The sequence below is a fragment of the Lissotriton vulgaris genome, chromosome 11 (assembly GCF_964263255.1).
Source record: "Lissotriton vulgaris chromosome 11, aLisVul1.2, whole genome shotgun sequence".
NCBI classification, from domain to species: Eukaryota; Metazoa; Chordata; class Amphibia; order Caudata; family Salamandridae; genus Lissotriton; species Lissotriton vulgaris.
In genome coordinates, this window is record NC_141699.1 from 388,192,540 (window position 1) to 388,217,840 (window position 25,301).

A 25,301-nucleotide genomic window follows, 5' to 3' on the forward strand; every position below is an offset into this window, starting at 1 on the left:
CCTGCAAAACTTCCGATCGTTTCCATGGTAGGTGTATCCACACTCTCTGGAAATGTGGCAGAATAGCAGGATTAGCAGCAGGATTACCTGGCATCCACACTGGTGGAACTTCACGCATGGGATACTGACCAGGCGTTGCCATCCATTCCTCAGATTCATCTTTAAACAATGCTTGGGGCATCACAGTAGGACGAAAAGATAGAAGATGCTCGACAGCACGTCGAACATTGCTACCCACAATCATACCACTCGAAAACTGAAGCTGAAGGTCAGTTACAGCGGCCAGTACCTTGTCTACCGCGTCAACCGATATCTCGTCGCGTAAGAATTTGCACATTTCTTCAAACACGAATCTCTGTGTTGGCTCATTGAATTGAGAGAATGTCTCGACAACCATGCGTGGAGGATTCTTAAGGGGCTAACTAATCCAATTTTTCGCCATTTTAAATAGCGTATCACGTTCCCTACCACCAGGAAGCTGACTTCGTCTTTGGGGAGCATCAGAATCAGCAGACCCAAGAATCGGTCCAAGAGGAGAATAAAAGTTAGCAACAATATTAGGAATACGTCGCCGAACAGACGGGGAAGAGGAGAGAAGTAAAGGGGTAACAACAGGAGGACCAAAGACAGGAGGAGCAAGAGCAGTAGGAGTAGCCACAAGAGTGGAAGTAGCGGGAACAGTAGCTTGAGAAGGTATAGACGATGGAGCAGTGGGGACAGTAGCAGGTAGAGGAATAGGGACAGAAGGATTCGCAAGAACAAGACCAGCGGCAGGCTGATTAACAGCTGCCGGGACAACAGGTTGAGGAACAGGGGGAACCACAGGGACTGTGGTATCCTGTGCATATGGAGATGGCGACTTCAGTAGATAGGACAACAAAGGGTCCTCTACTGCTTCCTCTCCCTTCTTATCAGTACCCGTCGGTAAAGCGGGATAACATTTATCCACTGTCATACGTTGTAGTCTATCAAAAATTTCCTTTTCCTTCTCTTCTTTGTCTCGCTGAAACTGCTCTGCGTTTCTTGTCGTTGTAACAATACCTTCTCTCTTATTACGTTTAAGCTGTTTGATTTCTTTTTGCTTGGATTCTTTACGCCACAACCGAAAGGAATCAAACATGCCCGGCCTTGCTTTTCTTTGGAACAATTTAGCTTCGAGATTATCTAAAATTGGGGTCTCAAAACTACCATGAGGTGGCCAACTAAGGACACCGTCATCTTTAGTGTAACGAACCCAATAATCATTGAATGTGATAGGACCCATACCATGGCGACTATATAATTCATAAATCGGAGTTCCAACTGGAGGTATCGGACATGAGTCCTCCAATCGGGAATACGCACCACAACCTCTAAAGCAACTGAACAAAGTACTACGGCCAGGCATCGTGCACACTAACCGAGTTTCACAAACGTCAAGGGTTATTGGATTACAATGTCCCCGCAAAAGTGCAAAAACCCTCGTTTTTTGGCGACTGCAGTCGTCAAATAGAACAACTAAGAACAAAATACGAAGAACCACAAATGCAATGGAACCATGCAACAACTAAGCACCCACAACAACTAAGGATTCTGGGGAGCGACCCACAAATACTTAACTCAAAGAACAATGGCGTCACCAGGAAGGCCCGTCAATCGTCTCGCTGTACCAAGGTCTACGCCAGGCGCCAAAAAAGGTCGACAGTCAGGGCAGCAGTCCGTCGCAGCCGTCAGGAGGCGGGGATCTTCGCGGGAAAAGTCTTCGGGCCACTTGTTTCGACAACAGGATCGATGAAGCGGGGTGCACCTTCCCTCGGCGATTTCACACGAAGTTCCTCACGATCGTCGGGCTTTGGACCAGTACCGCTGATGCCGCCCCACATTGGGCGCCAACTGAAGGACTGGGTTTTTCTAAGACCCAGCGGTGCCAGGGACAACACCTGAAACCTTCGTGGGTTACCTGTTCCGGCGTACAAATGACAGAGACACGGGACACTTCCTTCGGCGTCAAAGATTCAAGGTTTATTTACTGCAGGGAACACAGAAGTCACAAGAAGTACATAGCATGTAGGTTCAAGGAGACTGCTTAGAATTGTATCTGTGGATCGCTCCTTTTATACAGTTTTTTGTCATACGATAACATGGCAAACAAAAGGTTACAACCCGGTTCCCACAGTAAATTTCATAGGGGGTCGCTTTCATGTATTCAGGGTCCCGGAACATAATTACAGTAGCATCGCCGGTTCCCAACTGTAAAAGTACATCTTCTCACCATTAGTGCATTCCATTCCGGCAGTAAACGAATCAAGGAAGAGTCAGAAACAGGTGCAGAGGAAGACGAGGATAGCGAACAGATTGAAAAGAGTGTAAGGGGGTGCTATCAGAAACACGATTGCAGGGATCAAAGGAGACGTGCCTAATGAATGCACAACTGAGACAATAGACCGGCACGGCAAGATGAGCCTCGTGCGGGGCCATCTGCCTTGCAGTGTCCTCCCCCTCGTCATAAAGACACCCTCAAAGGAACACGTGTCTTCCGCAAGAGTTTGGGAATCCCAGGGTCACGAAGCGGACAGTGTCCGTTCGCTGGCTACTTGAGGGCAAGAAACAAAATGGATGCCGTATCTAAAATGGAACCCGTGGGTTCAGATGAAGAAACCCACGAACAGACGAACGGTTTAGGTTAGCACAGCGAAAACGCGTACACCCACTAAACTCGTCATTTGCGGTTCATAGATACCAGACTCGACCATATTCGAGCGAGGTGAAAACACCACTTACAATTGTCACGGAACCTCACTACCTTAGTGGTCACTTATATATATTAACAAGCATTTGCAATGCAATAGGTCCTGCATTTACGCAAGTTTGAGCTCTTGACATTGCAAATAACAATGCCTTTTATTTTTGTTTTTGTCATTAAAACATAAATAAAAGGCATTGTCATTTACAATGTCGATAGCTTAAACTCGCGTAAATGCGAGACCTATTGCACTGCAAATGCTTATTTTTGTAGGCACAGGGAGAGCCAATGCCGAGACTCGAACCAGGTTCCCCAGTTCCAAAGTCGGCAGCTCTGGATTTTACACCACATCACACTCTCAAAATATTGCTGGGCATAGGAGTTCATCCCAAATTCAGTTTCATTGTGTTTGGCAGGGAGTGGCTCAGTTTTGTTATTTATTTATTTTTTCGCATCAAGCGAGGTTGCGTCATGTTCTCTTTCTGTTACTTTTGCTACCTCGGACCAGTGGGTGTGGAACACTCTGCCCCTCTTTCTTCGCGCGGCCAACTTCCTGCTTGGCCGGTTCCCCTCTCACAGTCAGTTGCTGCCCCCCACTGGGGCTCACGAGGGTTTGGCTCCGCCTGTAATGGCGGGCTTTAGAGTGTGACAAAAATCCCAATACTGGCACACACGTGCCAGGCTATTTCCTCGCTCAATAGGTAACCCAGTACAGATAATATATTATTACGTATTAAATGCCTAAACCCATCAATGACTGATGAAACATTTGTAAGCCAGACAAGTTGACCTTGAGTGTGAAAATGTGTTTCTAGCTCCAAAGTGAATGAAACTCTAATGCACATTTGCCCTGCAGTCGAAGGCTGTTTGCAAAGGTTAGCTAGTCACCTTTCAGTTGCGGAATGCTGTATTTAGGTGTTAAACAGCAACAACAACAAAACGTTGCGCAACCTATTGCCTTTGCCAGGGCTTGGTGTTTTTTCAAAGCAGCTTATGTGCTGCTCAACAAAAAGTAGCAAAAATGCTTATTTTACAATTTTAGCACAGTACAGTATCGCCATCTAGTGTTGGTGATGAGGAAACATACCCCATCATAGCACTACCCAGGCTTTATTTTTTTTGGAATATACATTTGGCATTTCTTGTATACAGAACATTTGTGCTCACTTTTTTCTTGGCTTCCCCCAGGTAAGAGGGGGGGAGAGGAGGGAGAAAGAAGAGAGAGAGGGGCGGGCGGGGGTTATTGCGTTTCCTTCAAGTGTTCGTCGAGTGGGCCCCACATAAGCCCTTTCGGGGTGTGCTCCTTAGAGAAGTTGCCTGTGATGTTGTCTGCACCTCTCAGGAAGGTGACCCAGTTAATCCATGTTTTGAAGTTTGCTTTGGCAGTGTTCTTCCAGTTCGTCAGGATTATTTTTAGGGCTGCTGTGAGTAGCAGGTCCAGTAGGTCTCTCTTTTCTCTGTTGTTTAGGTTTGCGGTCAGGTGTTCTGTTGCAAGGCTTGCATAGTTGATTGTTAGGTCTGCTTTGAGCATGTCGTTTAGGAATGCGTTGATCTGCGCCCAGAACTTCCTGACTTTCACGCATTTGAAGATGAGGTGCTCGAGGGTACCTTCCTCCTTTTGACAGTTCCAGCAGTTGCTTGATTCTGCGATGCCGACCTTGTGGAGCCTGGAAGGGGTCCAGTAGACTCTGTGAAGGAGCCAGTATTTTGTTTGTGCTAGTTGTGGGGTTACTTTGTTTGTTGTTGCCGAGCTCCACATTTTTGCCCGTTCTTTTTCATTTAGCTGCCTGCCTAGAAGTGTTTCCCATGAGTTTGTCATTTTCTTGTTTTGCGACAGTGTGGATGGGCTCAGTAGCTTATAGATCTTTTGGTGACCTGCTGAGTTTGTGGTCTGCATGTATTTGATGATGCCTGGTTCTTCTCTGTGTAGGTTTGCTCTAGTTATGGCAGTTTTGATCTTGAGGAAGTTGTAGAGCTCTTGGTTTGGGAGGCCATGTAGTTGTTGTATGTTTTGAAATGTCAGCGGCTTTTGCTTGGCTTCCATCTGTTTGGGGAGGCTGATTCCTTTCTTGATCCATGTGTCGTTGTTCATTGTTTCCCCTTGGTATGTCACTTTTGTGTTGAACCAGATAGATTCCCATGTTGTTCCTCTCAGCTTCTGCATCATTCGCCTGTCTATTTTCATCAGCGCTTCCCTGGTGTGTTTTAGTATTGGGTTGGACCTTAGGGGGTGCCTGTTTGCCGTTAGCAGAGCTGTCGGGTTGAGGCCTCCTAGGAGGTCTTTCTCCACCTCTAGCCAGACTGGTTTGTACGTTTGGGTGCCGTCTATCCAGGCCATCCCTTGTCTTGCCAGGCATGCTGTTTGGTATGTTTTAAAGTTTGCCAGGTTGAGGCCCCCGAGTTCTTTGGTTAGTCTCAGTTTGAGTAGGCTGATTCTGGGTCTTTTGTTTCTCCATAGGAAGGTGTTGATTAGTTTGTCCAGTCTCTTGTGGAAGCTTTCTGTCATTGGGAGTGGTAGCATGTTTAGCGTGTAGTTTATCGCCGGCGTTATCATCATTTTGATCGTTTCTATCCTTCCCCACCAGCTGATGTATTTTGGCGACCATAGTTCTAGCCTTTCTTTTATTTTTTTCAGCAGTGAGTCCTCATTATGTTGTAGCGTGGATGTTAGGTCTCTCCCGAAGTGTAGTCCTAGGTATTTGAGTGGTTTTGTCTGCCATGCCAGGCCTGAGTCTCCGAGGACCTCTCTTGTAGTGTGGACGTTTATTGGTTTGCACTCCGATTTGTTGAGTTTGTACCCTGAGGCTTCTGCGTACTCTCCTATTGTATCCATGAGTGCTGTTATTGACGTAGATGGGTTTGTGGTTGTGATGAGGATGTCGTCCGCGTAGGCCGCTAGTTTAACTGTTTTCTCTTTGATCTTAACGCCCGTTATCCCCTTATTGTCTCTGATTTTTGCTAGTAGGGGTTCTAGTGCCAGCAGGAAGAGGCCTGGTGAGAGTGGGCATCCTTGCCTGGTGCCTCTTCCTAGTGTGAGCGTCTCGGATGTGCTTCCGTTCACCACTATTTTTGCTTTGGGTTTGCTATATAGGGCCATCCTCATTGCTATGTATTTCTCCCCTAGACCGAATCTTGCCATGCAGTTCCTAAGGAATGGCCATGAGACTCTGTCAAAGGCTTTCTCTGTGTCCAGCGCTATCATGACTGCCTGTTCGCTGCTCTGTGTTGTATGGTTGATTAGGTGGCATAGTAGCCTTCTGTTGTCTTGCGATAGTCTGTTTTTGATGTATCCTACCTGTGAGTTGTGGATGGTGTCTGGTAGGACTTTGTTTAGTCTATTGGCCAGTATCTTCGCGTAGATTTTGCAGTCGACATTTATTAGCGAGATGGGTCTGTAGTTCTGCGGGTACTGAGGATCTTTCCCCTCCTTGGGGATTATTGTGATGTTGGCTTCGCTCATGGACTCTGTCATCTTGCCGTTGTGTATGCAGGCTGAGTATGTTTCTGACAATAGCTTTTTTATGTGGTGGCTGAACGTTTTGTAGAACATGGAGGTGTATCCGTCCGGTCCTGGCGCTTTGTTCTGTTTTAGCTGGCTGATTGCAGCTTCGATTTCTTCTTCCGTTATGTCTGCTTCGAGCGGCGTTCTCTCCTCCTCTTTGAGCTCTGGCACGTTGATGTCTTTTAGGAGAGCGGATCCACCGTCTCTGCTCAGGTTCTTATCTTCGGAATACAGTTCTTGGTAGAACTGTCTGAAGACTTCCAGTATTCCTTTGTTTGTTGTTTGCGATTTGTTTGTTTTGTCTGTTATTGCTGCTATTGTGTGTTGCCTTTGCTTCGCTTTTAGGTAGGATGCCAGCTGTTTCCCTGCTTTGTTGGCTCTGCACAAGTTCACAGATTTGAATTTTGTCAGCCAAGAGCCTGCTCGTTCGCTCAGAATCTTGTTCAGTTCGTATTTCTTTTTTGTGAGCGTGGTGAGTGTGTTTTTGTCTGCTATGTTTGCGCAGTGACCTCTTTCCAGTGCTGCTATCTCCTCTTCTATCTCTGAGATTTTTTTGTTCCTGCTTCTGTTCATCCTTGATTTGATGTTGATCATTTTACCTCTTAGTGTCGCTTTGAGGGCGTCCCAGATGGTACTCTTCCCCACTTCACCGTTATCGTTGTGTTCAAGGTAGTCTCTTAGTGCTTCCTCTATCTCTTTCACGTTCCCTTTGTTCTGTAGGATGTCGTCATTCAGTCTCCATCTTCTCGTTGGGTTCTCGTTGTGTTTGCCGCTTAGAGCGAGCGATATGTGCGCGTGGTCAGAGATGGTTATTGTAGCTATCTCCGTTTCTTCTATCAGGTGCGTGTGGTTGTTGGACATCAGTATGTAATCGATCCTGCTGTAGGAACTGTGCGGGTGTGAGTAGAAAGTGTACTCGCGCGCCGTTGGGTGCTGTAGCCTCCATGGGTCTGCTAGGTGGTGTTTGATGCATAGGTCTTTCAGGGTGTTGTTGTTATGATAGTTGTGGCTTAGTCTGCTTGGGTGCCTGTCCGTAGCCTGATCCATCGTCTTGTTCATGTCCCCTGCTACAAGCAGGAGGTCTTCCTGCGGTATGTCATTTAGCTTGGTATCCACTACTTGCCAGAACTGTTTGTCTTCAGAATTTGGTCCATAGATGTTGGCTACATGTATTCGATCGTTGCCTTTCTGGAGGCTTGTTATCAGCATGCGGCCGTCTTCGTCCGCGTTTGTCGTTTGTATGGTTAGGTTAGCCCTCTTGCTCAGGATGGTTATTACTCCCCGTTTCTTACCCTTCGCTGGCGAGCATAGGACGTCCCCTATCCATCTTGCTTTGAGTAGTTTTGCTTCTTCCTCTGAGAGTTTCGTCTCTTGCAGCGTGTATATGTCCCCCTTTAGTTTTGCCAGGTGCTCTAATATTTTCCTGCGTTTAATTGGATGGTTCAGGCCTTTAACGTTCATGGACACCACCTTCAAGTTCGTGGTTAGGCTAGCCCTTGTTGGGTCTGTCATGAGGTGCTGTGTTGTCGCTGATGTTTCTATCTTCTTTGTGATCTGGTTCTGGCATGTAAGTCCATGTTCCATGGTGTGCCATGTGGTCCCCCCCCCCGGGGGCTGGGATGTGCGAAGTGGGGTGATAGGTAAGGGAAAGATATAGCAAGGGAAGTAAAAGGAAATTATCGTTACACAAATGCCTGCTGTCTCATCTGCCATCATGTCCACCTGTCCCGTCCACCCCCTCTGTCCGCCCCCCACCCTCCCTCCCCCCTCCCCCTGCCTGTAGAAAATCGGGTGTGCGACAGCAAGGGTCCTCACACTCCCCCTCCCCCCAAGTCCTTGCATAGTCTCTTTCGCTGAGTTGGTTTCCCGCCCAGAGTGAAGGGAGCGAAAGTGCAAAACCCATTCAAGGAAAAAGGATATGGTTGTTGTTGTTGCTCCTTCTCCATCGCTTCCGTCGTTTCCGGCGGTTGAGGTAGATGCGGTTGCTTTGTGTGCGTTTGTTTGAGGTACATAAGTTCGTTTTGAGTTCGAGTTCAAGAAAACGCAGCAAGTGATAGATGTGGGCTCACCGCCTTCATCATATGTCCTCTCCTTCGGCTCCGTCTGAGGAGGCTCTTCTCTTTGCTCCTGGGCTTTGATGCTCCATGTCTTCCAGAACTGGGCCTTGCAGGTATCTGTGTAGCTCGTTGGGATCATCGAATATCTTGCTTCCATGCCTGTCCGTAATCCTCATTTTTGAAGGCCCTGCGAAGGTGAATGTGATGTTGTTTTTGCGCAGGATCTCTCGCTGGGCTAGGAAACCTTTCCTCACCTCCACTGTTAGCCTGGAGAAGTCTTGACTGATTGTTACCTTCTTTCCATTAATCAACATTGGCTTGCCCTTCCTGGCCACGGCGAAGATTGCGTCTGTATGATTGTCTCTTAATGGTTTGCATATTATTGGTCTGGGAGTGTTGCTATTCGCTGGTTTCTTTGCTGGTATGCGGTAGGCTTTGACGATTTCGAGCGGTTTGTCAAAATTGAGACCGGTCAGCTTGGGGATTATGTTTTCCAGCATCAGGGCGCACGCCCCGGGGTATCCTCCTCGTCTTCGGGCACCCCCAGGAATCTTATATTCCCTTTGCGGCTTCTATCTTCTTGCTCTGCCATAGATCTCTGTAGCGCTATGGTTCTCTTTATTACTAAGCCTAGGTCTTTATGAATTACATTTGCGCGGTCTTCAAGCTGGCTTATCCTTTTCTCCGCCTCGTCAATTCTGCCGTTAGCTCTGCTTTGCTCAGCTCTGATCGCTATCAGTTCCATCTGGATATTGTCCACTGTCTTTTTTGTGGCCTTTGCTAGATCGTTCCCCTCTGTTATCTTCCTCAGTAGTGTGTCCAGTGTGGTAGTTTCGTTGCCTTGGTCGCCTCGCTCCTTTGCGGGTGAGGCAGTTATGTCGTTTTTGCTCTTTTTTTGGTCATTTGTGATCTGTTTGCCGTCCCTCTCCGCCATGGCGTCGAAACCTCTTCTGACCTGATGTGTTTGGAGTCTCCCTTCTGTTGGTTGATGTTTTGTGGGTTCTTTTTTTGGTCCTTTATCTTCTTTGTTGCTTGGGGTGGTTGCTGCTGTTAGGTTGCTATCCCTGAATCTGGGTGGCCACTTGACCACTCTGGTCTTGGTCCTGGATTCCGCCAGCCTCCTGCGGTATCTCCCCCTTTGTGTCTTTCCCCTCTTTTTTTTTGTGTCCCCCTGTCTTAACTTTTTTCCACTCTGTAGTTATTACTGGGGTGGGGAGTCGCCACGCTGATAGCCGTCGGGGTGGTTTCCTGCTTGTTGGCCTTGCTTCGGCCGTGCGTTCTACCTTGCCACAGCTTGGTTAGGCGCCTCCGTCGTTGGCACACGTCTGTTTTGGCGGCTCGTTGTTTGTGCCTTGCTTCGTGTTTACCGTATTTCGTTTCCCCAAGTGCTTGCCCGCCTCCTTCCCTTGTCTAGAGTTGGCCACTTTCGTGCGTGGGGGTATCGTTGCGTTGTGCGCTGTTTCCGCTTGGTGCTTCACTTCCAAAGATGGCCGCTTGTTTACTCTCTCAACGACCTACCCAAGATGGCCGCCCCCTACGCCTCTGATTTCCCGGTGGATGGCGAGTGCTCCTGATCGTCCTCGGTTAGGCAGGGGTTAGATCTGCAGTCGCAGGCTTGTTTGTAGTCAGCGGGGGGTCTGTGTTTGCTTAAGGGCTTCCTTGCTTGGGTGTCGCCTCGTTCTTCGGTTTCTGCTTCTAGGTGACTTGCGCATTCCGCCTCGACCCGTCGCTTGCCTAGTTTCGCCTGAAGCCTTTTGCTTAGTGGTGCTTGGGATCGGGTGGAGGCGGCTTCAGTGCCGTGTCGGTTCACCCCCGAGATGGCTGCTTGTTTACTCTCTGTGCCCTACCCAAGATGGCCGCCCCCTTCGCCTGTGGTTCCCGTTGGATAGGGTGTGGTCTTGATCGACCTTGGTTAGGCAGGGATTAGATCTGCAGTCTGGCCTCGGCCCGTACCTTGCCTCGTTCTGCCACCCCTTCAGCGTCCGCTGACAGGCTTCGTAGCTTTGGCTTGTTTGAGCGGTGCGGCGGTCGTTCGGTTCTGTAGGAGCCCGCCTCGTCTTGCCTAATCAAGATGGCCCCTGCTGGCTTCGCTCCTGCCTAAGATGGCTGCTTCCCGTTGTCTCCTTCCTTTCACTCGTGTGTGGTATTGGGGTCGGCTTGGTGGTCTCTCAATACCTCTCAATACCTCGCATGTGGGGGTGCGCCAGTGTGGGGGGGTTAGCATGCAGCGTTTATGGCGTCTGCCTTGGAGCGTTCTTACTTGGTGGTTTTGCGATCCGCGTCCCAGGTTCCTCCTCTAGGAGCTTGCCGCCATCTTGCGCTTCCCTCTTCCTTTCCCCCTGCCGATTTCCTTTCGCTTCGGTCCGCCTTCCCAATGGACGTAGCCGGTTCTGGATGCTTCTGGCGGGTGCCCCTTATGTTTATGCACCTCTCCTTATGCTTTTTGTCGCGCTTATTGGCGTTTCACTTCTCCTGCTCGCCGTTCGTTTAACTTGGGGGTCGGGAGCTCCGGACTTAGGTCTGCTGCCTCCTTGCCATCCAAGCCACGCCCCAGCACTACCCAGGCTTTACTATCTACAATTCATCTTCAAAACTAATGAACAAGAACTGTAATCTCATTTAGGGCAAATACTGTGAGATTTTCAGAAATGCTTCAATAACATGGGATTACAAAGGCATAGTGTATACGTTTCTCTTTTATTTTATATTATATTGGTGCTTGTAGAACTGTTCGCCAAAATAACCCAAAGCCCTTGGAAATAACCCTAATTGGGAACTTCGAGGAAGCGGGAACACATTTTGAGAAATAAAGAAAAACACTGTGTATGAAGAGCTCTTCCCATAAACGTTAGAATTTCACTGGTAGATGAGGTAGTCCAGTGATTCTTAACCTTTTTACTTCTGTGGAGCCCCACTTAATCATTATTGGAAACCTGAGGACCCCCACTAAATCATTATTAGAATCTGGGGACTCCCACTGAGTCTTAACTGGAAGCCAGAGACCTCGGCCTCAGTCATTTTGATGATTTGAACTGCAAATAAAATACACAAAAAACAGAATCAAGCATGCAATAAACAAACATACAAATGATGAAACGCTTTACTTACTCACAAACATATATGAAATAATAACTAAAATTCTGATTTTAATCGGAAGGTTGGAGGTTTTCTAAATTCAATTGAGGTCTTTCATCATCCATGCTATAGTGGGTCTGATGCATTTGCACTTTTCCTACAAATCAATCTGAGGATAATAACTTATTTTTTAGACTCCATTTTCCAAATCATTCACATTTGCAGAACATTTTAAAATGTTTAATATTATATATATATATATATATATACATACATAAACACACATATACAAACTTTACCAAGACTCCCAGGTTAAGAACCACTGAGCTAGTGGCTTCAGAACGGCTTAAGTGCCCTATGAACATGACTGGATTGAGGCTGGGAGACAACAGGAGAGGTAAAGATGGGCTTGGGGAGGGAGGGAGAAGGAGACAGGAGGAGGTAAAATCCATAGGGGGTTAAGGGAGTGCAGTGAGTGGAATCAGGACATGACAAAGTTATAAAATGAAGGCAAAAAGTTTGAAAGATACGGGACTAAGTGCATCATGCACTAATATTTCAAAAATGAAATAATGAATTGCAACAAATACTAATTTGCAATTTTTGGATTCTTATTTGGAATATATTATAGCAGATTCAGATGAAGTAGTCCTAATTTGTGCACCAACTTCTACCGAATACATTGGTATTTTGTGATCCAACCTTTGTATTAATAGTTGGTTAGAAAAACACAGAATCATAGTGGTTCATAATAGAACCTACATGCACTAGGTGGTCACAAATTGCAACCCACTGCCTTTGGCTAGTCACACGCATAATGGCTTGCTAGGGTCAGCAGACCACCATGTCTGTGATTGCGTTTAAATAAATCAGTCTTACTTTTTATTTTTAAATGAAGTCCATTTGCATTTTAAAAAATTTAACATTTTACAACCATTTTAAGCAGACAGTGGCCCAAGGGACCACTGCCTGTTCCTAACAATGTTTCAGTCCACATTCAGAAATGGGAAGAGGTTCCTTGGTGTCCCCTTCCTGATTTTGAATGGTTACCACCTTCTTTGACTTGGTGGTAAAACATTAATGGTTTGCAACCGGATTTCAGTCGAAACACAATAATACATAACTTAAGAAGTCAGTATGTGGAAGGGACCACCCTACACGCCCCTTCCAAATACCAATTCGGTATTTACTTGCAAACCCAAATTGCAAACGTTTTCAAGTGCGAAGGCGACAAACTGATCTGAAATTCAAAAGGGCAGACACCCTGCTGCAGGCATGTATGTGCTATCATAGGAACTATCATAGGGATTCCTGCGGGCAGGGCTGGACTGGCCATAGCAGGCTTCGGGCGTTTCCCCGGTGAGCCGCTATGGTTGGGGCCGGTTTTGGGCCCCTGGGGGCCGGTTTTGTTACCTGGGGTCGGCAATATCGGCCCCGGTAACAAAATCGTCCGAAACCGACTCTCGCAAACAGCTCAGCTGCACCCTCCCTCCCCCAGGGGGGGCTGGCTGAGCAGTTTGCCAGGGCCGGTTTCAGTTCCCAGCCCGGCCCTGCCTGGGGGAGTCCCTGAGACCTCTTTTATACTCTCTCAAGGGCACCATTGAAAGTTGCCTTGACTTTACACCAGCTCTATGTGGTTTACACTCAGTGCACTCCCCGATTGCATCTGCCACTTCATCTGTAATATGGTGCTAGCATAAAGGCAATAGCTTCCCTCATTTGCATAAGGCCAAATCACCATGCAAATGGGAGGCTTTCCTTTGGATATGAGCCAGTGCATATTTATCACTGGCTCAATATGTATTACAGAAGGAGCCCCAAGTGTTTGTGTACCCTTCTGATATCCCAAAGTGCCCTGGGGGTGCAAATAATGTGCACATGCGTATAGCATGCCAGTGGCACTTTTTATATTACAATCTCAAATACACTGTACTTTAAAGGGAAAGAATTCCAGGTAAACAGTTTCTGGTCTCTGCAGCTTGGGAAAGTCACCAAAGATTTTGAATTTGTGATTTGCTAATGTAGAGAAGAAAAATGAGGAATATGTACTCCTCACAGTGCATTTTGAAAATGCTCCCGTCTTTAATGACGGAAGTAGAGTCTAGCGAGCCAAAGATTACCAACATTTTTGAAGTCATGCTCAGGGGTGAGCTTAACTGGTAATGTACATTTACAGCTGTGTTGCTGATGTGAATATGAAGGATGAGTCTGGAATCAATAAAGAATTCAAGGGATGTAGTGCATTCAGTGATGGCATGTGAGCAGCCAAGAAAATTGAAAACACAAGCACAATGTATGGGGAATGTGCAGAAAGTAAGCAGAGATAATGATGAGTGATGCACTCTTGGATATTATTGAGGGTAAAGCCATGGAAAAAGATCTCATTAGGAAAGGAGCCTCTTTATAGAGTCGCAATATGGTGTCATTGGCATACTGCTGATGAGTTATGGTGAAGGTGTGGAGATCACCAATTAGTTAAAAAAAGAAGACGAAAAGTGTTGGGAATACAATAGAGCCTTACCGGGACAGACAGACACAAACACACAGTTGCTTTACCTCTGCTGAGGTAAGTACTGAAGCATCCAAGATCTGCGCTCATACAGTCCTGTAGAGTATCAAAAAGAGTATTGAGGTTGATGGTTTCAAAGGCTACCACAGGTAAAGAAGGACCCGCAGACACAAATCACCATGTCCAGGAGTCATAAGACATAATTAGTTAATTAGTTATGTGAAGCATGGTCGTTCATATGCAGGAGGCCTGACCTAATCCCAATGTGTATGTCATCAAGGAAGTGATTATATCCAATGAGTCAACACAGCTCCCAATTAGGTTGGTCAGCTACTGCTGGAGACGGACGTATCTCAAATGGCTAATATGGGAGAGATTTGCCGAGTCCCACGTCAATCGAGTGAGGTGTACCCCATGGGGTATATGAACTGCATGTGCTTGGCCTATCAAGGACTGGGCTTGGCGTCAATGCTCAAGCTCTCTATCTAGGTTTTCCAATTGGCTGCTCCTGTGAGGTCCCAGTGCTTTCAGTCCAGCACGAACTGGAGTCTGCCGCAAGCTCGGCCCCACATTTAGAGAGTAGTTGGGTCTCCGGAAGTGTCCAAACAGAACTTCTTTGCTTCAGGATTCCTGAACAATGGAAAAAAGGCAGGTTTGCAGCACTTGAGCTGAATAGCAGATCGTAGGCACTATAATGGGAGAGCATAGTATTGCAACAATTCTATATAATGCAAACCCTTTTCTTGGCAAGACTATCCATGCAAGTTTCACCAAAGTAAGACCTAGAGGAACCAGGGGGTCATACACAGGTGGTGATGTTCATGTTGCCCAACCAGGCTGTTTCCTGTGGAATGTTACTTTTTCTGTGGTCAATGCCCTATGGAGTCTCCATCCTCAACTCTTTTGGTGATGTGATGTGCAGAAATTAATTATGCACTTCTCTCTTTCTCTCTCCTTAGAGATTAGCAACGGCCATGCAGAGTTTGGCACCTCAACGTTGTAACATATCTGCTTACACAACGCTGTGCAGGTGCAGCCCCAAGCCATCCTCCTCCTTCACATAGAGCCAGTGGTTGAAATGGAAAAATAGGAGTGCAGGTACCACCTACTAGAGTACTTGCCTACTTCTCAAAAGTGCCAGTACTCTCCTATTAAAAGAATTGAACCTCTCCTGAGAAGTGAAGGTACTTTTCCGCTCCAAAGAAAGAAGTACATGTACTCAGTACCTGACAGACCGAGCCATATAAAGCACTGGATAAAGCACTACTCACCGCTGGGGCCAAAGGCATCTGCCTCATGGCCTCTGCTTGCAGTGTTCTCTTTGGCCTAAAAGGATTCCAGGAGCTGTTTTCAATGTCAAGTGTCTACACTGGGTAGCCCCTGGGAAACAAGAGGACAATTACCCTGCAACACCAAAAGAAGGAAGCCTCTTTGGGGTGGTTGTCCGTGGGCACGCCGACGGGGGAGTCGGGCAAGGGTAAAAGATTATTGGGGTGTCCTTTGAAAGTACTGTCATGGATTACAGGGTAGTGTGTGAGTAGAGGGCCTTTCTCACATCTGATTGGTCTGATTGGGGGCGTGTCTCTTTGCATGTCGCTTGTACTGGGGCCATTCTAAAGAAGTATCATAAACACTAAAGAACCAGTCTAGATGAACAACACAGTTCCTTGTAGGTAGGCGAGTAGGCCAATGAAATACTACGGACAGGACAGAGCTTCTCTAGACTCAGACATGTAGGCCTACATGGAAATAATGATATGGCCAGATATGCCGCAGCCATTATGGGTCGACAGGGGTGGAGCAGATTAGACACAAATAGACCTGAAGTAGAATGTTCCCCTAAGTAGCATCTCATTCTGTTTATTTAATCCTCAGCCACCCTTGCCAGATGCCAACTGGGGTCTCTACTCAAAGACCTGCACCAGGTGTGGAGGATCCTGCCAGGTGAATCTGACCATCCCAAAGCAGCCGTTCGTTTTCCGCAGGATGGTGGTGATCGTGGTGGCGGTGAAGAAGATGAAGCGTGGGGTGACGGCCAAGTGTCTGTTTGGGGACAGTGATCTTCTGGAGATGCTCAAGAACATGCTAGTGGATGGTAAGATGCTGACCTTTCGGAAGTCTTTATTTCAGGAACACAATTCAGCACATTGGGGATTATGCTCTAAGCTACTGTAACACAGTAATGCAATTAATTTTGAACTACAGAAAACAATACGAGTCGAACCTGCCAAACACTTAGAGGGTTGAGTGCTAATTTCTGTTCTCTTAGAGCGACAGTCCACTTGGTGGTGTGATCTAAACAAATGGTCCTTCACATTATGTTTGCTATTTTATCAAAAGCCATCATTTTGAAAGTCACACTTTATATCCTTGAAATATCGTCCAGATATACCAAAAATGGCATCAAGACAGTTAATGATGGAATTCATCTAAAATGGTAGCTTCTCAATCTGATTCTATTTCTCTTCAGCTAATGACTTTGAGCCTGACAGCACATTTAGATAATGAGAACATTGAAAAGGCAACTTCATTGTTGCTCTTTGTTCCATCAGCATTTTCGCCACCAAAGGTAAGCAAAACCTGATGATTTTTATGTGAGCGGCTCGTTTCAGGGATAAAAGGCGGGGCAGGGGGAGGGGTGGATGGTGCGACAGAGAGAAATAAAAAATAGAAAAAACAACTATCTGCCGCCCTTCAGCGTTACGCTCTTCTGCTCCTCTTTTCCGCAGGCACAGGCTCCCAGACTGCCCTGCGGCCAATCCTGAGTCTGCTCCCATGCATGATAGCAGCTTCAGGATTGGCCTGAACGCCAATGATTTGTGCTCCCAGACAGACTGTGAGCCTGTGCCTGTTCTCTCCAACCTGGCAATGCAGCTCGGATTAAAGAGAACTCTACTGCGCATGTGGGGTTGGCCAAACCCACACTTGCAGTGAAGGCAGTGCCCAACACTTCCCCCTCCAGCCTGCCATCACCCTGGGCCCCGCCCCCAAGACTTAGCACAAGAAAAAGAAAGCAATAATAAAACGGGTTTTAAACCAGTTTCATTTTCATTTAATTTTTTTAATGTTTTTGAAGGTACTGGCGGGGTGGAGGGAATGCACCACCACCATAGCGGAAGAGTCGCCACTGGAATTTTAATTGCAGACAGAGGCCCATTGTTAGCTGAGCATTGCAGAGATCAGCTGTAAATCCTTCCAGTCTATTAACGACTATACCTCTTTTTTGGGAAATAAGGGGTGAAAGTTCCTGATCCCTTACTCACCGTAGATTTGAGCAGCAAAATATCCTTGTTTAGTTCCTGCCCATGACGGGGGGAAACCCCTAACCCCCTAATATGTACAGAGTTCAACAGGATTGTCTGGGCAAGGATGGTTATATGATTCTCTCCTGGAAAAAATTCAAATCACGCACTGATTTTTGCTGTGCATTATTTATGAAAGAGCTTTCACTCTATCCTCGAGAGTGAGTGGAAGAACAGCCAACACGTGTTTTGCCCCCTTACATGGCCTGCCGTCTACTATCCATCACGGACACGACTCAGGACCGTCATTATGCTTCAATAAAAAATCCTAGGACCTTTGAAGGCTATGTTTACTCTGACAATCCCTTTTTAAAATTCCCTGAAGAAGCCCCGGGCTGGCAGGCCATGTAAAGGGGCGAAACACGTGTTGGCTGTTCTTCCACTCACTCTCGAGGATAGAGTGAAAGCTTTTTCATAAATAATTCACACCAAAAATCAGTACATGATTGGAATTTTTTCCAAGAAAGAATCATATAACCATCCTTGCCCAGACATTCCTGTTGAACTATTGATGACTATACCTCCTGGAGTAACAAACAAGTCTGAAACAACATAATCAGACTTACTTTTAAGTATTTTCCTGTTTTAAGACACACCTAAATAGTATAGTACTCTATTTAACTGATTATTTTAAATAGCATGTTCTTGCTTGACATGAAGTGTCTTTGGTCAGCCAGCTGATCCAGATTAAACATTTAGGGACTGATTAAGAGTTTGGCGGAGGGGTACTCTGTCACCAACACACCAGGGCCAGACTGGGAACCGAAACCGGCCCTGGCAAACTGCTCGGCCGCCCCCCTGTGAGGCAGGAAGGGTGCGACCAAGCTGTTTGCTTGGGCCGGTTTCGCCCGTTTTTGTTACCGGGGGCAGATATTGCCGTTCTGGTACAAAAACGGTCCCCCAGGGGCCCAAAACCGGCCCACACCCTAGCGGCCCACGGGGAAACACCCGGTGCCCGCTACGGCCAGTCCGGGACGTCAACACACTTATAATAAACAGATGGGATATCCTTCACGTTTTTGACAGGGTAACCATTTGCCAAACTCTAAATCAGGATTTGTAAACAATGAATGTAGGTGGAGGTCGCACTCAGTTCAATAGTTTAACAAATTAGTTTGGTATGTGTGCTGTGCTGAATTACTGCCTGCTGAACAGTTAAATGAACATGAAATAGGCCTAACACCAACTAGTGGCTGTAAGGACTTCAGCACGCAACAACTTTAGAGAATGTAGTCATTCTAGAATATTTAATGCATATTCATCATGATTTCAAAACACTTTCAAAATGATTTAACACAAGTACATCATGGTATACATTTCACATTACATGACTTCTACAATAACATTGAAAAAATAGAAACCACAGATTTTTGTGCCCAATGCATTTCGGGACGCAAGGTCCCTTCGTCAGGGGTCCCTTAACGAACAAACAGAAATACTGTAGGGGTTTCTATTTACACCGTACCCTGCAATCTATTTTATCGATGCCAGGTACATAACCTGATGTTTAAGGGTGTAGCCTTAACCGATAGACAAAATGCGTGCCCGAACTACCGCCGTGGCCACACGCCCTGATCTCATCAAACAACCTCCGTTCAACTGCGGGATGACGCAGGTTATGTACCTGGCATCGATATAATAGATTGCAGGGTACGGTGTAAATAGAAACCCCTACAGTATTTCTGTTTGTTTGTTAAGGGACCCCTGACGAAGGGACCTTGCGTCCCGAAATGCATTGGGCACAAAAATCTGTGGTTTCTATTTTTTCAATGTTATTGTAGAAGTCATGTAATGTGAAATGTATACCATGATGTACTTGTGTTAAATCATTTTGAAAGTGTTTTGAAATCATGATGAATATGCATTAAATATTCTAGAATGACTACATTCTCTAAAGTTGTTGCGTGCTGAAGTCCTTACAGCCACTAGTTGGTGTTAGGCCTATTTCATGTTCAAACTCTAAATCAGGAACATAAAACAAAAAACTTACTTGAGGAGAGGAATTGCAGCACAAGTCCTCCCTCTTGCACCAAAATTATGTTTTTCCTACCACTGAAGGGCTTCCTTTATGGCCCAATGGATCACGTTTCTGGTCCAGGAGGGCCTACTTCCTGCACCCATTGAAGTTCCTTTGAGTCCCTATGGAGGCTTCACCCTCAAGTCATGGGGCCCTTCCCAGCCAGAGAATTTCTTTCTACAAAGGGCAAAGGAATTCCAAAGTTAACTGGGGTTGGAAAGATTCAGCGCAACTTCCTGGATCCCAAATGCAGGCTAAATCCCTCTGCTGTGCACCATATTAACCACCTGCCACTTTTTTCCAGAAGACATCCCCTACCAAACGTGTGAGGACACGTCCATGGTACAGTCGAATTACCGGTTCGCATCATGCACTCAATACCGGATCACAGACACAGCCAACAAAACCATGCTGCTGCAGGAGTTCTCGGATCAGGCCCAGCTGGTGGCCGTCTATCTGCAGGGCCCCAATACCTCGCGGCAAGGTGAGCATCAAGTTATGGCTATGAAAAGCGGTATTTGATGAGGAGTGGGGAGGAAAGGTATAAATACCGATTTGTACCACCCTTCAATTGTAAGTGACAGAATTTGAAGTAGGAATACTAGGTTTGCAATTTAGAGTCCCTAGTGTGCCTAATGGCGGCATACAGTGACGTATTATGAGCACCCAGGAACACCCCATTCACTATATGAAGCTGTGACATCACTTCTTTAGAGTGGGCCACAAATTCCACTGTGTCCGGTGACAGGAGTTACCGCCATTATGTCCCTGCCCTTGGAATTACAAAGACCTCAGGTAATAGTATTTCTAGGGAAGGGAAACTAATAGGCCACTTGTAATCATGGTCTAAATGGAGGGTGACTAGCGTGATTGCCATTAACCCCATCTCTTCTTTCTAAACCTGCAGTCAAGTTGAACATGACCTCCTACAAATCACTTCCGCCACCAAGCAACAGGAAGTTGCCCGTGACCCTGGGAATTGTGGGAAAGAAGCTCCATCTATCCTGCATGATGGTGGGCGGGCAACCCGAGCTCCGGCTGGAGGTGAGCAGGGAGCGGAGGGTGTTTCACAATTCCTGCCCCTGTGTGACTGATGCTCACGAGTGACTGCCACCATACCTCCACCCTTGTGCACTTTCATGTTCATACTTAGAGTGCTTCTCAGCTCGCAAAGCCACAAGAATGATGAGATTCTGTAGCCAGTGGATTTTCTGCGTGATTAAGGTTTGACTGGATTTGCCACATAATCCACTAACGGCTTCAAAAACTACAGATTTCAACAAAGAAAGTTTTTGTTTCTAGCACAAATGGATCAAACATTGCCACACTTGGTGCCTTGCATTGGCAGACCTTTCTGTGGCAGGCCCTTTGCAAAGGTTAACTGGTCATCTTTTCGTTGCTGTTTTCAGTTGTTTGGCTGGTACAAATGAGGTGAAAGATATACCCAGAGCGTACTAATTTGTTTTAAAATGACATAGGGCCTGATTTAGATATTGGCTAATGGGATACTCGATCACAAACGTGACGGATATCCCGTCCGCCGTATTACAAGTTGATTATATCGACAGGGCACTTGTGACAGAGTTTTCCATCCGCCAAGATATAAATCAGGCTCATAGTAACAAAATAATAGTGCCACTAAATGTTCCACATAGTACCACATAATTTGCCTTTTCTTGCTGCATGTTTTACTGTTGCATTATTACAAAGGCGCAACCGGGAACTTGGTCATGTCGCCAATATGGCGGTTGTGCCAGTCCCAGGTGCACTTTCACGGCGGGGCGGGCCAGTGCTGGTGACGCACGTAGGGCCCACCCTCCCTGCCCTCACCCATTGGGTAATGCAGGCGTGCCCCAGAAGCAGTTTCATGTGCTTCCGGGCCGCAATGAAAATGGGACCCGGATCTAGCCGGGACCTGTTTTGCCCCCCCCCCCCGTCACAGCACCTCGCCAGCACATGCGTAGGGCGCCTGGAGCCTCCGTTTTTGTTTCTGTGTTCCCTTTTCATATCCTCTAATGCTGCATAATTGCAGTGGTCATGTCTGTAGCTCAGAGTCCAAAATTCACCTGTCTCCTTGCCATACTGTACCTTAAGGCCCAAATTTCATGTGTTCCCAATTCATCTAAGCAGTTCCTTCTCTACCCATTCCTTAGCAGCACAAGATCTCTCTCTGTACTGAGGAACGCTGGGTGGGATAAAACTCCTTTCCAAATGGCCCTGGTGCAGTTTTAGCACTAATCTCAGTGAGCCGGTAAACGACATCCGGCCTCTTTTGAGGGATGACAAAGATGGATACACGATTAAACAAAGTGGAATCCACTCAAGAGGTGGTGGTGATCCCTAAAGTGATGGGGAGCACACAGTGTTGTTTAAATGCCCCTCACACACCAACAGGCCCCTTGGTGTCATGCTTCATCATCGGGGCCTTCGCATCCCTCTACGGGATGCGGCGTGCTACGACTGACGACTGCGTTGGAGCACTTACTAGTGGGCTATGTGAGGGTGTGTGTTTAAGGGAGAGAGTGTGAGTGAGGTGAGGTGAAAAAAGTGATTTAAAAAAATACCTGGCACGTAGGAAAAAATACTTTATTATGTCCCCGGCTGGTATTATTAAAAGGTGCAGAGTGAGGTTGATAATATACGTACTAGGGTATACCAACCACTTTAAAGTGTCAACATGTTTCGGAGCGCAAAGACTCCTTCTTCAGGAAGCACAACACTGTGTGCTCCCCATCACTTTAGGGATCACCACCACCTCTTGAGTGGATTCCACCTTGTTTAATCATATTACCAAGGGAGACCGAATCCACTTGCTCTCTCTCTCCCCCTTCCTGGTCATATTTAAAAAGATGGATACACTGCACGTTCAATCAGACCCTGCCTAAGAAATCCTCTATTTGTAAGCATAAACTTAAGTACCTACTCAACAACAGCAGGTTACTAAGTAAACAAATATGAAATTCATGAATGTTTGTCGACAAACAACTGGATGCCTTGTTTCTCACTGAAACCTGGCTGAATGAGTCCTCAACCCCAGAGATTCTAGAAGCCCTACCCCAAGATTATGGCATTTTAAGGTATGACCGCCCAATAAAGCGAGGCCGAGGGATAGCTATTATTCATAAACTCTCCCTTAATGCACTGTTAAAGCAGCTAATATAGATAACTGTGAAGCTATCTCCTTCACCATTGCTGCTGTAGACGACTATGCGATAGCCAGTTATTTTATCTACCATCCTCCTGGTCCGGCGGACAACTTTATAACGAGCCTCATGGAAAATGTGGTTCAATTAGCTTTGCCAAAATGTTGCTCCGATGCATTTCGGGCGGGGATCGCCCTTTCTCAAGGAGCCCTGGAATTCAAGACAGCAATGGTTTGCTAAATGGCCCATCATCATAACGAAATACATGCAAAACATTTATATCCAACATTCAAAAAATCCAGTGATGTTTAAACCAAAGTGACTGATGTTGACAAGGTGTTCTCATGCATAGTGTGCAATGTTGCTGTTATTTAAATAAAGTTGGTGGGTAAAAGTGCTTGCCCAAGTGGTATAGTGGCAATTAGCCTAAAACGGGTGCATACGTGGGGTGGGGGACTGGGGGAATACCAAAAGTTTAACGCAAAAGGTGCAAAAGAAGCTCACATGATCTTTGGGTTCAAAAGGGTTTGGAAACGCTGTAAGTAAAAACCAAAACAAGGTCAGCGTTAATGGCAGCTGTTACCGCGATAATAAGCTAGATTCATGGTCTTAATGTGCAGGCGGGGAAACCCGACTTACTGAAATGGTTGAGGGTCCGGGAAGTGTCCAGATATCCTACATCCGATCAGGATCGAGCTGCCACCTTCGCGGTGTCCGGAAGTTTAACCCGGCATTCGAATGCCGGGGAGATATTTAGCGCGATGACGCGTTAGTGACATCGAAAGGAGACTTGCAGCAAGCTGTTCGGCCATATTGGGTGAATGACGGATGTTCGGTATGCTTACACGCTGGTGACATCGAGAAGGGACTTACAGCAAGGGTGTCAGCCATATTGAGTGGATGGCCGAAGGGGATGTTACAGAAAAGAAAGGGGGCATTAACCGTAGGCGCGGGGCAAATGTAAAATGATAATGTAATGTGACATTGAAATACACTGATATGAAATGTGAACGTTTGACTGAAATCACACTTGAGAATGAGTTGGATATGTAAAGGTGATACGAGCAGTTGCACAACAGAAATAAGTGTCCACATGTACCACCATGGGTACTTATAAAAAACAACTAAGTTCAACACGGTCATTTAGACCAAATGGTTTCAAAGATTGCATGCGGTATATCCACGCAGTTTCTTTCTGTAAAAGAGCTTTGTTGTTGTCCTTGCCTTCTTTCTTCTCAATTAGTTCTAATACCATGAATTTTAATTGTGCCACACTGTGGTTGTGTTCCAAGAAATGCATGGCAACGCTGGATCTCTCTTGTTTGGTCCGTATGTTTGACTTATGTTCGTTTAGGCGAACTTTTATTTTTCTTTCAGTTTTTCCAATATAGATTTTGCCGCATGGGCATTTTAACAGGTAAATTAAGTTGGAGGAATCGCAAGTAGCATTCACTTTAACTTTGATCTCGGTACACCTTCATAGGATGGTTTATTTTGTTGCCCTTAATGATGTTGTTGCAACTGTTGCAGTTGAGACAGGGTCGCGTTCCTTTGTATTTGGTTTCTTGAACAGTATCATTAGATAGAATCTCTCTCATGTTGTTTGCTCTGGTGTATGCAAATATCAGAGGATGTTTAAACAGATCTTTGAATTCAGGTTCAGATGATAGGATCCGCCAATGGTTTAGTATGATTTTTTTGTATCTTCCACTTAATGTAGAGTACTTCGAAACTAACACCATCCTAGTGTCTTCTCTTTTAATTACTCTCGTGAGTGCTTTTTCACGAGTAATGTTTGATGCTTTGTTCATGGCTTCATTAACTATTTCCTGTGGGTATCCTCTCTCTGTGAATCTTGTGTTCATCTCATTCATACGTTTAACACTAACTTCTGGGTTTCAGACGATACGTTTGACTCGCAACATTTGACTGTAAAGCAAGTGGCGTTTTAATGAGTTCTGATGAAAGCTGGAATGATGCAATGTATTATTGCGGTCTGTCTCCTTTCTGAATATCTCGGTTTCCAGTCCTGTGTTAGTCGTTGTAATGGATACATCCAAAAAAGTTATGGTATGCTCACTCATGTTCCAGGTTAATTGAATCCTGCTATCTTTGGTGTAGAGTTCAACTAAAGCCTTCTCTAGATTCTCCTTAGTGTCTCTCCAAATAAAAAATAGGTTGTCTATGTAACGAACATATATGCTCAAATTCTTCATCCAGTGGGGGTTGCCATAAATGTTTATAGATTCAAACTCAGTCATGTATATATTGGCGTATGTTGGCGCGGCGCAATTGCCCATGGACATCCCAGACAATTGTTGGTACCACTGTTTTTCATGGGTGAAAAGGCTGTGATATAACGTGTATATCATTAGTTCCATGAGAAAGATCTGCATGGACCCAGAGATCTCGCTGTTTAGAAGAGCCTTTTCTACAGCATCGATTCCTCCACCGTGAGGGATAGAAGTGTAGAGGCTTTTAACATCTGCTGTACACAGAATCAAATTTTCATCCTCTTCAATAACCACTTCAGAAAGTTTGAGTAAAAATTCAGTAGTGTCCTTTACGTAACTCTTAAGTTTCTTTACTAATGGTTGAAGATAACGGTCCAGGAATTTCCCCACTGGCTCGTGGAGAGAACCCCTGGTGGAAACTATTGGCCGGAAGGGCGGATCCAACAAGCATTTGTGTATTTTAGGTAGCATTGTTATGGTCGGGCTTCTCGGATGTTCTACCACTAAAAACTTCTTGGTGCGATCATCAATTGTCCCTTGTTCATGTGCTTTTGTTACTAGATCCATTAGCGTTGCTTTGAATTGGCTTGTAGGATTGATTTCAAGTGGCATATAGGTGCTTGAATCCGAAATATGTTCAAGTATTTTGGCTTGGTACATGCTGGTGTTGATGATGACTAAGGCGCCACCTTTGTCAGCTTTGATGCACTTAATTGCTTTGTTTCCTGCGATTTTTCTCA

General features: G+C 46.0%; 1 protein-coding gene across 3 annotated transcripts in view; it reads left to right on the plus strand.

Annotated features, from left to right (window-relative positions):
- The window catches only part of LOC147679838 (interleukin-1 beta-like), a 114,870-nt gene that overhangs the window by 72,929 nt on the left and 16,640 nt on the right, over positions 1-25,301 (plus strand). For 2 of the 3 annotated variants that reach the window (XM_086943395.1, XM_086943393.1), the window contains exons 4-6: positions 15,741-15,960; positions 19,489-19,668; positions 20,092-20,228. In XM_086943395.1, the coding sequence (XP_086799521.1) occupies positions 15,741-15,960; positions 19,489-19,668; positions 20,092-20,228 (537 nt within the window). The remainder of the gene's footprint in view (positions 1-15,740; positions 15,961-19,488; positions 19,669-20,091; positions 20,229-25,301) is intronic. The other variant, XM_086943394.1, reaches the window with a different exon arrangement.